General features: G+C 37.8%; 1 protein-coding gene across 2 annotated transcripts in view; it reads right to left on the bottom strand.

Annotated features, from left to right (window-relative positions):
* The window catches only part of LOC124596242 (serpin B8-like), a 211,746-nt gene that overhangs the window by 118,290 nt on the left and 71,534 nt on the right, over nt 1–21,922 (bottom strand). For both annotated transcript variants that reach the window (XM_047135304.1, XM_047135305.1), the window contains exon 5: nt 15,668–15,882. In XM_047135304.1, the coding sequence (XP_046991260.1) occupies nt 15,668–15,882 (215 nt within the window). The remainder of the gene's footprint in view (nt 1–15,667; nt 15,883–21,922) is intronic.

Genomic DNA, 21,922 nt, shown 5'->3' with positions numbered 1-21,922 from the left:
CTAAACCATTGTCTGCTTCAGGTTAATTGATGATACATTTGTGATATGGTCCCAGGGACAAGACAACCTATCCTCACTCCTCCACAGCCTCAAAGCCTCCCCTCTCATCTGCATTAACTGGTCCTCCTCAGCGCAGTGTGTCATCTTACTGAACATCGACCTCCACCTCTCTAATGGTTCCATGCAAATTTATGTCCACATTAAGTTCATTGACCATCAACAGGACCCTCATTTTGACAGTTACCATCTCTTCCACACTATAAAATCTATCTCACATAGTCTGAACACCCATGAATGCCGCATCGGCAATGATGAGAAATCACTTGCCCAGTATGCTGAAGTTCTTACTGAGGCCTTACCATACAGGCATTAACCGCTGAACCAAGTCTACAAACAGATTTCATACGTCATATAAATATATGTCCATAATCCTCAGAGTACCTCCATAAAGCAAGTGCAAAGGAGCATCCACATCATCCAGTATCATCCCTCACTGGAACATCTAAACTATATCTTTAGCCAAACCTTCAAGTACATCATACATATAAATGAGGAAAATCCTATCCAAAATACTTCCCAGCACTCCCAAAATGGTGTTCCACCACCCACTCAATCTAGGAAAAAAATCCAAGTACATCCTTAAGCCACAACTTCAGTCAACCCCTTGCCACATGGCTCCAACCCCTGTGAAAGTTCTAAGTGGAAGACCTGTCTGCTGTACCCTCTCAGTGCATCCTACTCCAGTCATGTCACGGGCATATCCTATCCTATGAGAGGCACAGCCACTTGGGAAAATGGTCAAATCATATACTATTTGTTCTGTAATTTTTGCACAGCTTTTCATGTGGCACAATTAACATACATCTTTCCACCAATTTAAGGCCACTGCCAAAATGGCCATGAATAGTGTTGACCACCATGTGGCAGAATATAATACGATTGGCTGCTTCACATCACATGCCTTCTAGACCCCCCCACCACCTACTACCAGCTTCTCCGAATTAAGTAGATGGGATTTCCCTTGCAACACAATGTAATTCTTCTGACATCAAACACCACAAGCCCCTACCCCACACCCACCTCCACCCCTTTTGTTAGCATCTAGCTTTACTCATTCTTCACTCACACCTTTCTTTCTGCAGCTTTCCTCTTTCTCTTCTGTACTAGCCCTCCAATTCCATTCCTCATCATTGTGTGCCATGCATGACACTCCTTGCCTGTGGGCAGAACTAGCTCACCAATGCCACATTCCTATGCTGTGCAGCTGATGCCTCTCCTTCCCTCCGGGTGCTGATGACCATGCAGTTGAGTGCCCCACACACCAAACATAAACATCATCATCATCATCATCATCATCATCATCATCCACTCTTCCTCTAGCTGCCCAACGATTCCTTCCTACTTTTTCTCCTCGTCCACTACATTTGACACAGTCCCTTACCCCAGTCAAGGTACAGGGCCACCACAATGAAGGTGTGTGTGTGTGTGTGTGTGTGTGTGTGTTTGTTTGTACTATTTGGGTTATTGCAAAATTTTGGTGATAAACATATCAGTAAATTAGTCTACTATGCCTATTTTCATTCACTGCCTTTATAATTTGGGATAATTCATCACTAAGAGAAAAAGTATTCATTGCACAAAAGTGTGTAATCAGAATAATAGCTGTAGCCCATCATAGATCACCCTGCATTTATTTCAGGAACTCGGGATATTCACAGAACTTTTGCAATATATACATTCATTTATGAAATTTTTATTAATAACCCCTTCACTATTCCGAGTTAAACCTAACTTTGGCACACAAAGGGGTAAATTATGCAGGCGCAAAAATCTTTTGTCATTTGCCAAATAGCATTAAAAGTCTGATATATAGCCAAACAAAGGATTTCTGAAACAACTTGCAGTTGAGTGACAAGCAGTAATTGTAAACAAAAGATTATATTGTGTAAAGAAAACTTATGTTAAACTGACATGTTCCACACCATCATGAAATGTTGTATTCAGGATCTATGAAAGAAGGATTAATGTAATTTGGAATGCCAATTTGTGAAGCTATTACATTCATGTTTTCTTGGTTAGGCCCTGTTTACCCAATGTGGGACTAGTTGACTCAGAGAACCTTTTCATGTCTCATCCGCATGGGATCTTGCATGACACTTGATAAATTTGTTAGATTTTTTATGACTGGTATGACTTTCTCATACACAGTCAAGGTATAACCAGATTTTCACATTTGTATCCGTCCTTTTAAAGTTAATCAATTTTGTGAAGAATACCTCTTAGTTTTCCTTGTTTTTTGTAGAGTGTAAAGTTGGGAATTATGTCCTGCTCTTTTTTGGCAGTTCAACTAAGTTCATAATAACATTAGAGCTATTCCATGACGATATGAGAGCAACAGTAGCCACAAGATATGACGCGCTTTTTGAAGTAGAAACTTACATGCAACAAGATTGTATGATAGTACTGAAATGCCCCCTAGTCATGTATATGATTTTTTCCAAATAAAGGATTTGTCAAGTACACCTGGAGCTGATTTATTCATCATGAAATAGCATTTAACTCTGTTGATCATGGTCTTCTGTGAAAATTCTTGCTCTTTTTTGGCAGTTCAACTAAGTTCATAATAACATTAGAGCTATTCCATGACGATATGAGAGCAACAGTAGCCACAAGATATGACGCGCTTTTTGAAGTAGAAACTTACATGCAACAAGATTGTATGATAGTACTGAAATGCCCCCTAGGTGTTCAATAATATTTCACAATAATATTGTGAAAAAGTATTGAAGTTCTCCCTCTACTGCTGAATAATATTGTCAATGATAATGTGATTCAGAATTTTGGGTGCTGAAGACACTGCTTCTAAGTAATTGCTCTACTTTAAAAATAAGAAAATATGAAGGTTCAAGGAGTGTCATATGTCACTCATGACATTTTGTTGAGAGATTTGAGGTGCAATGGAAAAAAATCATAACTTTTTACATGTTTAGGGTCCAATATATTCTTTACAAAACTTCCATACACCTTCGCCCTAGCCAGATTACACTCCCATATTTTATTTTCTCATGCTTGTCTGACATTTGGCATTACCCCCAAAGGCCTCACACTTAAAGTTCCCATCTCTGGCTGTAATCCTTCTTTCCACCAGTCCCTATACCAGTTCCAAACTGAACAATCCATTGCCCTCACCCACCTAATCCTTCACCTACACATCAACTCAGCCAACGAACACACCTGTCAACTCCTATCCTTAATAAAAGTCCTCAATCTTTCCTCTCCCACATCCACACCGGCTGTTCAGAGCATCCTCCTACAGGCCAATCGCAAATTAGAACAGCATGCTACCCTCCACCTCAAAAAACTATCCAATCTCCTGGTTTCCCACCTCTGGAAAGGCAACTCACTCACCCTTCACAACCTTTCCAGCAAACCTCAACCTCCTCTCATTGCACACAGACCCAGTCTCTCCCATCTACTCAATCTCCCACTTCCAGCTCCACTCCCCCCCAAAACCTCAAAATTCCAATCAACACAATCTGGAACCACAACACCCTAATTCAGTAGTTAACCTTTCCTCCAAACCTCTCTCCCAATCCGAAACCTCTGTCCTATCCAAAGGCCTCACCTTCAGCCCCACTCCCAGGTTCAACCAAACAGCCCTCGTCAAAGATTTACTGTCCTACACCCGTACTCTCTGCTGGAAATATCATTTTGCCATGAAGAAAAATGACCCTAATCCTACTCCTAATGGTCCAACTCCCCAAGACACTATCCAAATTGAACCCTACCTGGAACAGTTCCGTCCTCCGTCACAGCGGGACCCACCTCCTCTTCCTCAGAAATATGTCCAAAGATTGTAACACATCAGAGACTGTAAATAATGTTTATTTAATTATTTATTTACACGTCAAGTTCTGAAGGACCAAGAGGTGTAAACCTCCAAGGTCATGGAACGTATCAATACATGAAATTACAACATAAAAGTAATAACAGATAAAAATAAAATGTTTATAAACCCAAAAAAAGTCAATCCATAAGTTTAAGTAAACACAATCAACAATACAACAAGAATCAGCTTAATTTTTTAGGTACTCCTCGACAGAATAGAAGGACACACCCATGAGGAAACTCTTCAGTTTCAATTTGAATGAGCATGGATTACTGCTATGATTTTTGAATTTGAGTGGTAGCTTATTGAAAATGGATGCAGCACTATACAGCACACCTTTCTGCACAAGAGTTAAGGAAGTCTGATCCAAATGCAGGTTTGATTTCTGCCGAGTATTAACTGAGTTAAAGTTGCTTATTCTTGGGAATAAGCTAATATTATTAACAAGAAATGACAGTAAGGAATATATATACTGAGAGACCAATGTCAAAATACCCAGACCATGAACAGGGGTCAACAGGAGGTTCGTGAACTTACACCACTTATTGCCCAAACTGCCTGTTTCTGAGCCAAAAATATCCTTTTAGAATGGGAAGAGTTACCTCAAAATATAAAACCTTATGACATAAGCGAATGAAAATAAGCTAAGTAGACTAATTTTCTTGTCAAACAATCACCACTTCTGATACCATTCGAATAGTAAAAATGGCGGTATTAAGTCTTTGAACAGGATCCTGAACGTGGGCTTTCCACAACAGTTTATTATCTATCTGAACACCTAGAAATTTGAACTGTTCAGTTTCACTAATCATATGCCCATTCTGTGAAACTGAAACGTCAGGTTTTGTTGAATTCTGTGTTAGAAACTGTAAAAACTGAGTCTTACTGTGATTTAGTGTTAGTTTATTTTCTGCAAGCCATGAACTTAGGTCATGAACTGTACTATTTGAAACCGAGCCAATGTTCCACACAACATGTCATAAGCAAACAGAAATATTTTAGAGTTACCCGTAATACTAGAGGGCATATCATTTATATAAATAAGGAACAGGAGTGGCCCCAACACTGATCCCCGGGGCACCCCCCACTTGACTGTACCCCTCTCAGACCCCACATCACAGCCATTCTCAGCATTGTGAATAATGACCTTTTGCTATTTGTTGCTAAAGTAAGAGATTGACCAACTGTGAGCTACTCCCCGTATTCCGTAATGGTCCAACTTCTTGAGCAATATTTTGCGATCAACACAATCAAACGCCTTAGTTAAATCAAAAAATATGTCCATCATTCGAAACCTTTTGTTTAACCCATCCACTACCCCACAGAGAAAAGAGAAAATATTATTTTCAGCTGTTAAACGACTTCTAAAGCCAAACTGTACATTTGATACCAAATCGTGTGATATAAAACTATCAATTATTCTTACATAGACAGCATTTTCAATAATTTTATATACTGAGTGAGGTGGCAAAGTAGTTAGCACACGGGGCTTGCATTCGGATTGACGATGATTCAATCTTCGTCCAGCCATGCTGCTTTCGGTTTTTCATGATTTCCCTAAATTGTTTAGGCAAATGCTGGGATGGTTCCTTTGAAAGGGCATGGCCGACTTCCATCCCCATCCTTCCCTAATCGGATGAGACCAATGACCTCACTGTTTGGTCTCTTCCCCCGACTCAACCCAACCCAATAATTTTAGCAAACACTGATGGCATAGAAATAGGTCTAAAATTGTCTGCATTATCCCTTTCTTCCTTTACTACTAAATGCTTTAATCATTCAGGAAACTGACACAATTCCTAAAGGAAAAATTACAAATATGGGTAATTACAGGGCTAACATGTGTAGCACAGTACTTTAATATTCTGCTAGGCACTCCATCATATCCATGAGAGTCCTTAATCTTCAGTGATTTAATTACTGACTCAATCACCCCGTTGTCTGTATCACAAAGGAGTATTTCAGACATCAACCTCGGAAAGACATTTGTCAAGAGAGTTATATGATTCCCTGTAGAAACTAAATTTTTATTTAATTCACCAGCAATGCTCAGAAAGTGATTATTAAATACTGTACATATATCTGATTTATCAGTAACAGAAATATTTTTACTACAAACTGATTTTATGTCATCGACCTTGTGCTGGTGACCAAACACTTCCTTCACAATTGACCATATGGTTTTAATTTTATCCTGTGAATTAGCTATTCTATTTGCATACCACATACTCTATGCCTTCCTTATAACATTTTTAAGCAACTTACAATACTGTTTGTAATGGGCTCCTGTAGCTTGATTGTGACTACTTCTAATATTATGATATAATTCCTGCTTTGTTCTACATGATATCCCTATCCCACTAGTCAGCCACCCGGGCTGCCTATTACTGCTAGTACCCCATTTAGAATGTTCTCATGGGAAGCAACTCTCAAAGAGCATGAGAAATGTGTTAAGGAAAGCATTATATTTAACATCTATATTATCGGCACTATAAACATCCTGCCACTCTTGTTCCTTAACGAGGTTTAAAAAACTCTCTATTGCTGTTGGGTTAACTTTCCTACATAGATTGTAATTATATGTGACATTTGTTTGAGTGCAAAAGCATTATAGTGTTAAAATTTGTGCATCACGGTCTGTGAGGCCATTCAGCCTTTTACTAACAGAATGGATATCTAGTAATGAAAAATGAATAAAAATATTGTCTATGGCTGTGCTACTGTTCACCTGCACCCTAGTTGGAAAAAAACACCATCTGAATTAGATCATAGGAGATCCACCAGCATCCTTTTTCTTGCACCATCATATACAAATTTTATATTGAAGTCACCACATATAACTAATTTCTGGTACTTCCTACAAAGTACATCAAGAACCCTCTCTAGCTCGAGCAGAAATGCTCTGAAGTCAGAATTAGGGGACCTATAAACAACAACAATTAGATGTTTAGTTTCACTAAATTCAACTGTTCCTGCACAACATCCAAATATTTGTTCAGTGCAGTGTCGTGATGCATCTATGAACTCAAATGGAATATTGTTTTCCATGTGTATAGCCACTCCCCCACCACGCAAGGAACTCCTTGAAAAACAGCCAGCTAATCTATATCCTGGTAAAGGAAGCCTCTGAATTGTCAAGTTATTTAAGTGGTGCTCCGATACACCAATAATTTCAGAGTCAACATCAATAAACAGTTCACTAACTTTATCTTTAATACCTTTTATATTTTGATGAAATATGCTAATTCCTTCTCTACTTGGAAACATTACATCCTCTAAAGGTGAGTCCTTAGTTAGAGGGACTTCCTTTAAGCAGTTATACCTATCAGCTGACTTCAATCTAAAAAAGGTGCAGCTATAACATCAACTATTACTGGAATTTTTCCATGAGTGATCCCACCAGCACCCACTACAATGTCACCTATAAGCTTTGCCAGACTCCTCTTCCCACACCTATTGAGGTGCAGGCCATGTCTAGTGAAACCCAATCTACTGATAGACCCAACTGGCACCACTGAAATGTGACTCATACCCTCTCCAGCCCCAAGTTAATGCACCTAACAGCCGCATTAAGATGAGGCCGATCATGACGCTGAAACAGTTGCATGAAATGCACACTAGTGCCACCAATTTGAGTAGCTATCTTTACCAGGTCATCACCTACATCATATTCCCCATTCCTATCAAGACTGTTCCCTGCTCCACTCACTATCACTACCTGATCCTCCTTCGTAAAATTCCTACATAGCTCCCATACACTGTCAGTCACCTGAGCCACCCCTGCACTAGGCTTCACAATGCTGGCGACCTGGTACTCACTCTCCAAACTTCCTGCAACTGCTGGCCCACACCTCTACCATGCGAACTACCGAGCAGCAGCAGAACCTTGTTCTTTCATTTAGACTTTGCAACTGACCTAGGCCTCCTAACTACTGAGGCCTGCTGCTTGTTCCCTACATCTACATCTACAAGAGGCTCCTCTCCACACAACTCTGACAGTTGGTCAAATCTATTGCATATTCACAAAGTATAACTGTCTGAATACCTCCTCCTCCTCCTAGCTGCCTTCTTGCCAACAGCCAGTTCCCATTCCCCACCCCCTCCACCCTTCTCAACCTATCTAGTTCCTCCTTTGCACATTGTAACTGCACCTGAAGGGTACAGATCTTACGCTGCTGCTCCTCTATCAACGTATTTGTACTACAGATTCTGCATTTCCAGGAGAGGATCTCACTAGAATGCCCACTGACTTCCCCACTGCATTCCCTCCTATGAAAATACTTTGAACAAATCCCACACCGTAACCCACTACTCACAAACCTACAACAGAGCCCACACTTCTCACTGATGGTAAAATTTTACAGTTACTGAAAAAAACTATATGTCTATGTTACCTAAGTTTAGTTGCACCAGTAGAACTATTAACACTCTGCCATCCGGTGACACCACAGTGGTGTCGTGCACGAAACAGAGGTCAATGGCCGGCGACACCACAATGGTGTCGTGTGCTTAGTATTGCTCAGTGGCTGGCGACACCACATTAGTATCTTTTGGATCCTGTTGGTGTTTTGTTTAGGTAACAATAAGTTATATATGTTAACAAGTTTTTTGTTTTTATAAATACTTGTGCCCTTTCATCATGGCAGATGAAAGAGACAATACGATTATTTATGATGAATACGTGGAGTAAATCTTGGAGGTTGCCACTACATCACGTACGTCTCATCATGATCTGGTTGACAGACTTTCCAGTCACATAAAACAACACCAACTTATAAGCCTATGTATTTCCGAAATGAATAAATGAAAACGAAGAAACTGCCATGTATGTTTCACAAACAAAACAAGAAAAAAGAACAACAAACTTAATGTGCAAGTCTTGTGGAGTTGCGTTACATCTTGGAGACTGTCTTGCTGCATATCATATGAAAGAGAAATACTAAGTACCAAAGACAATGCAAATAAACGAAGATATGAAACAAACAAATTTTGTATTTATTTACGTATATCTTCGAAATTTCATGAAAGTAGAAGAACAAGAGTTGAGAACTTGCGAGAACTAATGATGAGATTAGTAAAACTTAACAATTTACGATCTCCTGATAATTTCAAGAACTGCTGGTGACAAGCCAAGTAATCCGAATTAGCACTGCCGGCACAAACCGAATAAATTTGCATGAGACATGCGGACAGTAAAGTTTAAATAGAACTAAATTCTCTGTCTACTAAGAAAGCAACTACTTGTATTAATACTACTACACCACAGCTAATACCAAAACCAACAAAACTTCACAAAATTATTAGCTGAAACCAAAAATTCAAGCAACCACTGGAACACTCAACGAAGTTAAAACACTGAATGAAAATTGTACTGAAATATTTTACTAGAAATAATAAGAAACGTCAGCTGAAAACTAAAGCACGAAATTTACTAAGCAACTTCATCACACAGAAAACTCTAAAAAACACAGTGAATAAACATTTCCAAAAGTTTATTAAATCATTATTTCGCCACTGAAAAGTATTAAATTTAATAACTGTCTAACAGTGCACAAATAATTTTGTTAGTACTTAGCTTTATAACTGCTGTAGCTGCAACTGCATGCCGCAAAATGTAAACTTTCACTACCTGTTATAACTTTAGTTTGCTGAGCTTGTTTGAGACCTTAACTACTTTCTGAGTTGTTAATGTCTCTGATAATGTCTCCAGCATTTGAACGCAAAATGTTAGCAGAGAACTGTGCCTTGGGCCATGGCTTTATATATGTAAAACAAATGTCACTGTCAATACTGCCTGCAGACAGGACAATATTTCCAGGCAGTGCAACATATAATATTATTGTGAAACATCTCAATCAATACTACACATTCAATGCTATGATGCATTTGGAAATAATGTACAATATTATTGACCATCTAGAGGGTTCTTAACTTACTTCTCCAGCTACTTCTATACTGCTTAAAAGATGTATGAAGGTCATATTTCAATGGAAATTTAAAAAAAAATACTTACTGTGAATGTGGGAAATTTTTACCCCTAATCAGCTTAAGATAAAAAAAACAAAATGTCAGTAATGTCTGCCAAGGGGCTCCAGTTTGCTGATGATAATATGACACTTACACAGAGAGAAGAACTCCACACCACTCTTCATGTACTCTCAATGTCTTTCACAAGTGGAAGACAATGTTAATGAAAAATGACCAAAATTTTAGACAAATCAGACCCAGGAACAAAGGACAAAATAGTTCACATAATGGTTAACCAAGAACTCAACCCCAGTACTGTCACTGTCAAGAAGGATAAATCAGCAGTGGCAGATCATACACTGGGCCCGGGGAACCACCAAATTTGTTTCTCTGACATTGTGGTTTTAGCAAGATCTGATCATTACTATGCTAGAATGTACCAAGAGGCCACAGGTGTTCAAAACACAAAAATAACTTTAACAGAAAAGAAGAAAGATTGAGATTAGACAAGTTGTGGGCCCTAGTGCTAAATAAAACAAACAGTACCAACTCATCTCCACTAAAGGCTCTGTAACCTATGTTGGTGTGACTCCATGATATTAGGCAGGGGTCTGACTATGTCATGAACCAACCATTGCATGGATACATATAAAAACTTTGGTTTGCTGAGCTTGTTTGAGACTGTAACTGCTTTCTGAATTGTTAAGGTCTCTGATGATGTCTCCAGCATTTGAAGACAAAATATTAGCAGAGAATTGTGCCTTGGGTCACGGCTTTATGTCCGTAAAACAAATATCAGAAATTATGTACATAACTGCCATGAAAACCTTTGACCTATGACTTAAATTTATATTTTATGTTACAAAAGTTCTATTCTTCAGAACACTTTTCTTGTCATTGCTACGTCTTGGCAGAATACTGGAAAACTACTGTTGGGCTACAAAAGGTGGTACTTATGAAACACTTGTATGAACCACCAAGAAATAGTGTTCAAATGTGCAGGAGCCATATCAGGCAGGAATAATTCAAGCATATGCAAAGGAAGGCAGTATGATTGGTTTTAGATTTGTTTGACTGGCCAGAGAGTGAAATATTAATGCTGAATAATCTTAACTGGCAGGCACATCAAGAAAGATACTGTGTTACTGGTACTCAAAAACACCTGCTTTCCCAGCAAGAATCTATGAATACTATCACAAACATACGGAAGACAAATAACACCTGACACAGAGATATACAATCATTTCTCCCACTCTCCATCTGTAACTGGAACATGAAGAAATGTTAATGTGTAGTACAATGAAGAATACCCTCTGCTACAGCCTACAGTGATCTACGGTGTATTTATGTACAACAGATAAGTCAAAACAAGCCACCTGCAATATATAAGATTCCCTCAGAATTACTAAGATCTTTGGGAGAACATGCCATGCCCAAACTGTTCAATATGCAATACAAGAAATTTGGTACAGGCAAAATACCTTGATACTTTAAGAATAATGTAAGAATTGAAATTCCAAAGAAGGTAGATGCTGACAGCTGTGGATATTGCCAAATCATAACTTTTATAACTCATGGTTACAAAAGATTGACACAAATTATTTACAGAAGAATTGAAAGACTGGAAGAAACCAACCTTGGGGGAGATCAGTTAGGGCTCCAGAGAAATGTAGGAACATGCATCGCAACACTGACTCTGCAACTTATCTTAATACAGGGTTATTACAAATGATTGAAGCGATTTCACAGCTCTACAATAGCTTTATTATTTGAGATATTTTCACAATGCTTTGCACACATATACAAAAACTCAAAAAGTTTTTTTAGGCATTCACAAATGTTCGATATGTGCCCCTTTAGTGATTCAGCAGACATCAAACCGATAATCAAGATCCTCCCACACTCGGCGCAGCATGTCCCCATCAATGAGTTCGAAAGCATCGTTGATGCGTGCTCGCAGTTCTGGCACGTTTCTTGGCAGAGGAGGTTTAAACACTGAATCTTTAACATAACCCCACAGAAAGAAATCGCATGGGTTTAAGTCGGGAGAGCGTGGAGGCCTTGACATGAATTGCTGATCATTATCTCCACCACGACCGATCCATCGGTTTTCCAATCTCCTGTTTAAGAAATGCTGAACATCATGATGGAAGTGCGGTGGAGCACCATCCTATGGTACGTTTAGCTCCCTGCTTGCTTTATTCGTCGACTTCCACGGGCTACGCGTGAAACTTGCCCGCACGCGTTCAACCGTTTCTTCGCTCACTGCAGGCCCACCTGTTGATTTCCCCTTACAGAGGCATCCAGAAGCTTTAAACTGCGCATACCATTGCCGAATGGAGTTAGCAGTTGGTGGATCTTTGTTGAACTTCGTCCTGAAGTGTCGTTGCATTTTTATGACTGACTGATGTGAGTGCATTTCAAGCACGACATACGCTTTCTCGGCTCCTGTCGCCATTTTGTCTCACTGCACTCTCGAGCGCCTTGGCGGCAGAAACCTGAAGTGTGGCTTCAGCCAAACAAAACTTTATGAGTTTTTCTACGTATCTGTAGTGTGTCGTGACCATATGTCAATGAATGGAGCTACAGTGAATTTATGAAATCGCTTCAATCATTTGTAATAGCCCTGTACACATTCACGAAAGGCAAACCTATGTTTTTTACCATTTGCAGATTTAGAAAAAGCTTTTACATGTTGAATGGAATACATTCTTTGAAATTCTGAAGGTGGCATGGATAAAATACAAGGATGGAAGAATGTCAACAATTTGTAAGAAACCAGACAGGACAGCAGTTACACCTGTCAAACGACATGAAAAAAAAAGCAGTGCTTGAGAAGGGAGTATGACACATTTGCAGCCAATGTTATTCAGTAAGTACCTTAAGCAAGCACTAAACAATAGCAAGGAGACATTTGGAAAGGGAATTAAAGTTCAGGGAGAGGTCTGAAACTTCCTGGCAGTCTCGATCCTACACAGAGTTTTAATCTGCCAGGAAGTTTCATATCAGCACACACTCCGCTGCTGAGTGAAAATTTCATTCTGGAAACATCTCCCAGGCTGTGGCAAAGCCATGTCTCCACAGTATCCTTTCTTCCAGGAGTCCTAGTTCTGCAGGTTTTGCAGGAGAGCTTCTGTGAAGTTTGAAAGGTAGGAGATGATGTACTGGTGAAGCAAAGCAATGAGGATGGGTCGTGAGTCGTGCTTGGGTAGCTCAATTGGTAGAGCACTTCCCCATGAAAGGCAAAGGTCCCGAGTTCAAGTCTTGGTCCAGCACACAGTTTTAATTCTCCAGGAAGTTTCATATCAGCACACACTCCACTGCAGAATGAAAATTTCATTCTGGACTTTGAGGTTTGCTGATGACATTAGCTGGTCACATATAAGTGAATTTTAGTGACAAGCCATGGATATTTATGGTATATTCTTGATAATCTGCAGTTCTCACCTGAGTGTTAGTGAAGGCACAACCTTGAACCTGCAGTTCTGGGAACTGGTGATCCAGGCTCACACCAGGTATGCAAACATGTATTACTGTAAGGAGCCTTGTTCAGGAAGTCTGTGAGCTTTTTGCAAGCCAGTAGCTGACACACTACTCTGGCGGAACAGCATGCTCATGTCGGCTATCCTGCAATCTTTCTCACATGTCTTTAAAGCAAATAGGTGGTAGAAAAAATGTCTTTTACATTAGTTATAGCTTTATATGTCAGCTTCATGTTGATATGCTTATCATTTTGTTACTGGTCATAGTTATTGCAATTTTTTTCATACATGTATCACACTGCTTGAAATTCAAGTGTGTTGCAATGAAAAATAGTCATTGCTATGAATTTGTGTATGGCACATAGCATGTTCTCCTCCATTAGCGCACACACAAGAACAAAATATTCGCTATGTCTCTCATATGTCATTAATGGTTCATGACATTGAAAAGAGATTTTGCAAAATTATAGCACACAAAGAGGAGAATATTTTGCCATATGATAAACATGTGGCACTTTCTTATCTGCCATGATATACAAGTAACTGTAGACTTTTGCAACAGAATAATGTAATTTTTTAACAGTCATAGATAGCTGGTGAAACGAGAACTATGGTTTTGCAGTAAGATAAGCAAAGAAATTACACATACATTTTTATACCAAGACTGTGGTTATTCATAGGCTTTTGACCTGATTTGTCCTCAATCCCCATTTAATAAATCACCATTTCAGGATTCTATCATGTTTGCAACGGCACTGCGGTTTTGGCAAGATGACATTATGTAAACTCCGCTATGTTTTGACAAAAGAAGCAGATTTTAACATGGCAACAAGAGACATGCAGGTGATACTGAAAATTTGCCACAGATGAATGAGTGGTTTTCAGGTGATAGCAATTCTAGTCACTACAGGTATGATGAAAAGGGTGGTCCAATGACCACCTAAAAAAAGTTATACAACTATATAATAAAATACCTTATTTGTGAAAATTGACACTTGAACATTACACCAACAAGAATGTAATAAACAGGACGTATAAAGAGATGGTTGAAACATTTCTAGACAGTGCTGTAACAGTGGACTAAATTTTTATAAAACGTACAAGCATTTGAAATAAAAAAGAATGCCAAAGAGTAGATGGGTAGATTGGATAACAAATGAAGAGGTGCTGAATCTGTGGCATATTGTTGCAGGTCCAGTTCAGGAGGAAGTCAAGGAGATAGTATAATATGTACATATATTTTTAGTAATTTATTAAAACTTGAACACTGTAAATACCTACATTTAGAAACAACTAGTACACACACACACACACACACACACACACACACACACACACACACACACACTGTGACATGAAACTGATGCTGTCACTGACACTTATAACATTTAGCAGAAGAATAGTTCAACATCAGAGTTCAATTCTTTGACTGATATAAAGTTCAGAATTACTGTTCTAGTCACAATCAACTGGATCTTTACTACCATTAGAGGTGATGGTTGCAGGTTATCACTGATAATGTACAGAGTCGGCTGTGTAGCACTGCGATCAGATATAAATAACTTTTTGACTAAGGTGGCAAAAGGAAACACTACGAGGCTTGTCTACACCTACATCTCCAATTCATTTCTGCATCTTACAGTGACTGTCTTTACTTGTGGTGCAGTCTTGAAGTACCAACTTTTGCATGAGGGACCAAATCTTGTCTGATACCTCATTCTGTGGCAGAATCACATCAGACAGAAAACAAATTAATGGCACAACTTGACTAAATAAAGGGTTGGTTGGCTGGACATCCCGAGACATTGAGGAAATGTCACTTTTATAATGGTGGGAGGTGTTGGGGAGTAACAGCCAGGGAATGACAGTTGTAGAGGGAGACCATGGCTTGACTACAGTGAGCAGGTTCAAATGGATGGGGGATGCCATAGTTATGCAGAGATAAACAGGCTCACACAGGACAGATCAGAATGAAGAGCCGCATCAGATCGGTCTTTCGACTAAAGATCACAACAATAACAGCAGCATTATCACCGTACGTAGTCACTGATACTTACCTGTGTAAGGTATTTTCTTGATTTAAAAATGCAGTAACACCAATAATATGTAACACACTTAACCATACTGGTCACATAGGTCCTACTTCTAGAATTAATCATCTACATCACACACTGGTGCATTATGGATTTGTGTGTGAGGAGTCACCTTCCCCCTCATTTTTGGGGGGAGCAATTCATTGTTGTATGAAGTTATATGTCTCTAATGATATACTATTTTAAATGTACAGCAGAGAATGTTTTTTTCAATACTGTAAATTAATGTGTAATACCTTGTAAGGGAGCTCCAGAACTTGAGCTTCAAGTTTTTCTGCTTCTGTATACATAAATTTTTTCTGTAGCTTCATCATATCCACTGTCTTCTTCTCTGTTGCAGTAACATGGAATGGCATGGGGGATGTGACTTCTTTCTTGAATGGAATATTCCACAGGCCTTTGAAGTAAATAGCATTTACAAGAACTAGCCGAGTACATTCATCCAAAGTACCTGTAAGAAACAGACAGAAGGAAACTGCTAAAATTATATCAAAAACTAAATCTGAACAATGCCACCAGCAAAACCAGAAATTTATTCTAGTCTTTGCCATTGTCATTAATAAAGGGTGCTGATGGTATTTTTATAGTATAAGACCTGCTCATTTCACATGAAATTAATTTCTGTGGTAAAATTTTTAAAAACTTGTATCACATATATTTGGTGGTGATGGCCACAGTCAGAGGATATTTTAAATATATACATTTACACTTATTACTATTTACACTATTACACTATTTACATTTATACTGAAGACCACAACAACAACAACATTTACACTGGGCAATCAAGCTCTAGTTCACTAAAATGGAGAGAACTTCTATACAATTATGTAAAACATTTTGTATTGGTGCCTAGTAAATAAAATATATGCTCACAGAATATATACTATGCTACTGATATTCTATAAAACAGAACTCTTTATGATATTCACAATCAAGACACACCATCAGAAGTGTAATAAATGTAGCTCAAGGAAGTAAGTTAAGATCATCAATTTTTATTGAAGAATGACAGCCTCAGATTATATTTGCCATGTAGTTGGCTAAGAGCGTCTGTGGGCACATTTCCCAGTATAAATTTTATTGCAGTCAATGCTCACAAAATCACAGGATCAACTGTCTACCCACTGCCAATAGACCACAAATATTGCTTGGCCAATGGTTGTATCAGCATATTCTAGGAGTCAGCATTTAATTGGGGTTTCTACAAGAAGAGACTGTATGGAAACAACATAGTATTGTATGGGGAGATTGCAACAATACATAATTCTTGTAACTTGCAGGAAGGCTAGCAGACAGCCAACCCTTGGCACAAATGTTGGTAGATGATTTTCAACGTAAACAACTGAAACATAGTGTACATAAATAAGCAAAGAGGCTCAATATTGTTTCACTTCATGACCACCAAGCAATCACGGTAATCAGTCACTACTATCAAATGTGATATAAGTTGTTTTAAGGTGGGATGGCAATATATTATTAACAGTCTAGTTAGTTACATGTTCCACAGATCTTTCACTATGAGGAGGAACACGTCAGTTTACAATCATAATACTCTTTCAAAGTAAAAGAAAGATATATCTGTTGGTAAGGATAAAGCCAAATAAAGATTTACCAGAAAAATCATGAAGAACTGTAATTCATTTATGTAGGAAAAGGAATCTGTTTACAATGACCAATCCTGATTGATTTTAGTGACCTGCAAATTAGTCTAGAAACTTTTCCAAGATGGATTAGTAAAAAAAGGTAGTTAAGATTTAGAAATGAGCACCTGAACTAATTAGGAGTCTGTCCATTAGCCCAAAACCATTACAGTTTGAATTAACAAAAGAGATAGAGAAGATTTACGGAAGAGCTGTGCAACTCATTAAGGGCTTGTCTAGCAAGTCAAAATTTTGGAAACACCCATTCTAGAAAGGAGACGTAGGTCAGTACAATAGACATTTATCCATGTGATATAGTGTAACCATGGTATATCAAGAGTGAGAATGAGAGACTATGCACAGAAAGTTTGGAAAAGTGCACAATGCAATCTAATGCTCTACTATGTACTGTGTCACCCAATCCTACACATGATGATCATTCAAATGCTCATTTACCAGTATTTTGTGTACAATTTCAAGAAATTGTGAAGCAGATCCACCATTGAAAGATGTTGCTTATCTTCCACTGCTAATTTTGCTAACCACACACCAATATTTCCAGATTGAAAACCATCCATTAGAAGCAATAAAGTCATTGTGCCACTTAAATCAAAGTGGAAGTTTGCTGCTTAGACTATAATAACTGGCCCAGAAAGTGGCACACTTTCACTTCACTTTATTAAAAATCATCTATAAAGACATTCATCGAGTTCACCATCTTTTCCTCATTTTGTTCTTTTTCTGTCCATTCTCACATCACTTTGAACTGTATTTACAAAACTTCTAAATTTATTTTTTTTCTTTCTTCCATCTCCTGATTGTTCCTTTACCTGTGTACCAAAATTGCTTTTCTTGCCTTTCTTCACAGATCAATAATTTTTAATTTTATCACTCAAAGAATAGGGCTTTTATTTCTGTGACATCGTATCAAACACACAGATATCCAGATGTTAAATGAATAATGCATGATTCACAATATGGTTGTGCTCGTTTTGGTTGTTGTCAATCACAGTCTCTTTGCTGACCAATCTGTTGTTGGGGGGTATGTTTTACTGCCACATTATGTTAGATTGTATGGTACATCAGACCGCAGTATGTCAGGCTTTACTGCATATGTATTCAAACAGTGAAAATAAGCGAAAGTAAATTACAAAATCCTTCCAACTGAATGACTAACTGGAAGACAAATACTGACTGGCTGCTCACAGAAGATTCTCTGCTTGTAGAACATCAGCATACTATTAAATCCCACATACATCTTGCATAATTACTATGATGGTAAAATTTGAGAAATTTGGGGTTCTTTGGATGTCTGTTAACAACCATTCATCTTGAACACTACTCACAAAGCAAACAGTTAAGGTAACTATGTAACCCACATCACACACTATACAATAGTTTATATAATGGTTTGTACCTATTCCGTGCTGCATCAATGTGCAGAAATGAGTATATACAGTGGTTAACATACAAATGAAGTGACTTGATGTGTGAGTGATTCTTCTGGATTTTGGCATGATTCCTTATACTGATGTAGACACTAAGTATTATCTAGCCTGAAAGTGCAGTTTGTAGAAGAGGAAGACACATCATTGCAACAAGAAAAGACATTACTGGAAACACCCCATTGGCAGTTTATCAACAGATAGCTTGAAATACCTCTTCTACCCCTGTCTGATCCACTTGGGCACAAAAACATCGTTATTTATTTATTTATCCTATGACAAAGTACATTGTATGGATCAAGATATATTTTCATTTCATGCACCGACAGGTACATAATATTTGATGTCTACTGTTTAACAAAAATATAATTTATTACAAAATTATTCTAGGGCTATTCTTTTTTTTTTTTTTTTTTTTTTTTTTTTTTTTTTTTTTTTTTTTGGTGCCGTGTGTATGCTCATGGAAGAGGTTCCGTTTTCTTGTGTCATGGTTGTGTTGTGTGTTGTTATCTCTAGTATCGGGAGAATATCTGAATTTTGTCCAACAAAGGAGCTCGTACAGGTATATACTGGGTAATGTTAGTATTTTGAGAGCTTTAAATGCTGGTTTACATAAATCTTTCCATTTAAGGTTGGCTATCATTCTTATGGCTCTTTTTTGTAATTTAAATATTTTATTAATGTTTGTTTTTGAGGTACCTCCCCACAAAATTGTGCCGTAACTTAATGTCGTATGAATTAATGCATAGTATATTGTTTTCATAATGCCTGTATCTTTTAGGCAGCTGAGTTTGTGCAGCACATATAGGTTTGCTTATCCCAGTTTACATTTTCATCGATAATTATCCCAAGGAATTTTGCATATTTGGTGTTCTCTGCTATGCACTCATCTATGCATACATTGATATCTCCACTGCGAACGTTTTTAAGTCTGAAATTCCACTGTGAAAGTTTTGAAGTCTGAAGTTTACACAAAGTGTTTTAGTAATATTGTTGTGCAGGTTTAATTCAGTAATCTTTGGATTGGATTATTTACTTCTAGATTGGCTTTTATTTCTAGCTCTTCTGTGTCTTTATCTGTGGACACTAGAGTTTGTCATCTGCATAGTTAACTATACTACTGTACATAATCATATTTGGGAAGTGATTTGTGTACAGAATGAAGAGTATTGGGCCAAGAATGGAGCCCTGTGGCACAGTGAAGTGTAAAATTCTTGCTTTAGATCTTATTTTTTCACCAGTAGTTTTTGTTGGTTGGTTGGTTGGTTGTTTCGGGGAAGGAGACCAGACAGCGAGGTCATCGGTCTCATCGGATTAGGGAAGGACGGGGAAGGAAGTCGGCCGTGCCCTTTGAAAGGAACCATCCCGGCATTTGCCTGGAGCGATTTAGGGAAATCACGGAAAACCTAAATCAGGATGGCCGGACGCGGGATTGTAGTTTTTGTAATTTCAGTATATTGGCTCCTGTTTGTCAGGTATGAGAGAATCCAGTCTCCTGTATTTCCTCGTATGCCATATACTCCTAATATTTCTACTAAAGTTTTGTGGTCTACACAGTCGAATGCCTTTGTTAGATCCATAAATACTCCTACACATTTACTTTTAGAGTCCAAGTTTGTTATGGCATTTTCAATGAGATCTATTACTGCATCTTGCATTTATCTTTCTGGAAGCCAAACTGATTCTTGTTGATTATTTCATATTGCATCAGAAAAGCAATGACTCTCTGTGCATAAGCTCATTAAATTATTTTTTATATGACTGGTAAAAGAGCTATAGGCCTATAATTTTCTGGATTGTATTCATTCCCCTTTTTATGTCTTTAAGCACTTTGGAAAAGTTCCTTTTAGGAATGATGAACTGATTAGTTGTGTAAGAGGTTTCTTGAGTCCCTGCATACAGTGTTTAATTTCTATACTTGATATTCAGTTAATTTCACATGACTTTGTTAGTTTTAGGTTTTTTATTATCTTTAATGTTTCTTCTTCTATCACTGGAAAAAGTGCCATTGTTTTTCCCTGGGGATTAAATGTTTCCAGGTGTTATTGTGTTTTTTATTATTTGTTTTTGTTATAGTTTTTGGCCTACTGTGGCAAAATAGCCATTGAAGAGATTTATGATTATATTCTGTTCAGTTATACTTTTTTTGTTGATCATGAACTGTATTTTCCTGTGTTCCTGTGAACTGGAGGATTTGCAATTTGTATTTATAATAGACCAGCAAGCCTTGCTTTTATTAGTAACACTATTTATGTACTTTTTTGCTTCTAGTCATTTGGCTGCTTGCACTACTTCAGCATACATTCTTTTATATTTTCAGTAGCACTCTTTAAAGTTTTCATCAATGCTAGTTTTATACATTCTGTGCATAATTTTTATCTTGTTCCTGGAGGCCAAAATGCCTTTTTACCCATTTTTTGTTTTTATTTGTGGTTTTGGCTTTAGTTTTTATTACTAGACATGTAATATTGAGATGGTAGGAAAGTGTGTCAATAAAATGAGTCACCTTATGATCCACTGATGATGAGTCTTCCAGGAATGATGAACTGATTAGTTGTGTAAGTGTATACAGTGTATGATGGAGAGTCTTTTTCCAGTATTTCCCATCCTTCTTTTTCAAGTTTTATCCTAAGAGCTTTAAGTTTTGTTCATTTAAGCTTCTTTTTTCCCATATTTTTTGTGTCTTTTCATTTGTGGTGATACGATTTAGACATATTTTCATTGCATCATGATGTGACAGGGCCGTTTCTATAACTTCACTTTTGTACCATCCCTTAAATTTGTGAAGATGTGATCTATTTGAGTACAGGAGTTTGCAGTTATACGTGTTGGAGTAGCCACTGTGTTGTATAAGCCATATGTCTTCAATGTGTTTAGGAGCTCCCTACTGTCATTTGTGTCTTGCAATGTGTTTATGTTTAGGTCACCTAGTAGTACAAGTGCATAGTTCTTGCTTAGGATGATATGTAAGAGCTCTCCTATGTTTTCCATGAAAATTTCTATGCACCCATTTGGCAGTCTGTAGATGTTTAAGATGTACTGTGGGGAACTACTTAGAACTATTTTTTGGTCTGTTACTTCGACTACATTTTCAATGTTATATTTTTTATGTATGTCAAGGTTGTTTATATGGTTTCTGCTTACTTTGTTCTGGGTTAATATAGCAGCTCGACTTCCCTTACTATATCTCCTGCATGAACTGGCTGTTAAATTGTTATTTGCAACAGTGAGATTTAGAATTACATGCTCATTTAGACCATGTTCTGTCAGAGCAAGAATGTCAGGAGTTTCTTCATTTAGCATTATTTCTAATTGGGTTACCCTATTTTTTAAGTATTGTATATTCTGGTGCATTATTTTTATAACTGAATATCCTGATTCTATGTTTGTTTTTGTCCTATAT

Source organism: Schistocerca americana, chromosome 2 (assembly GCF_021461395.2).
Source record: "Schistocerca americana isolate TAMUIC-IGC-003095 chromosome 2, iqSchAmer2.1, whole genome shotgun sequence".
Classification (NCBI taxonomy): Eukaryota; Metazoa; Arthropoda; class Insecta; order Orthoptera; family Acrididae; genus Schistocerca; species Schistocerca americana.
This window is presented reverse-complemented; position numbering and strand designations above follow the sequence as displayed.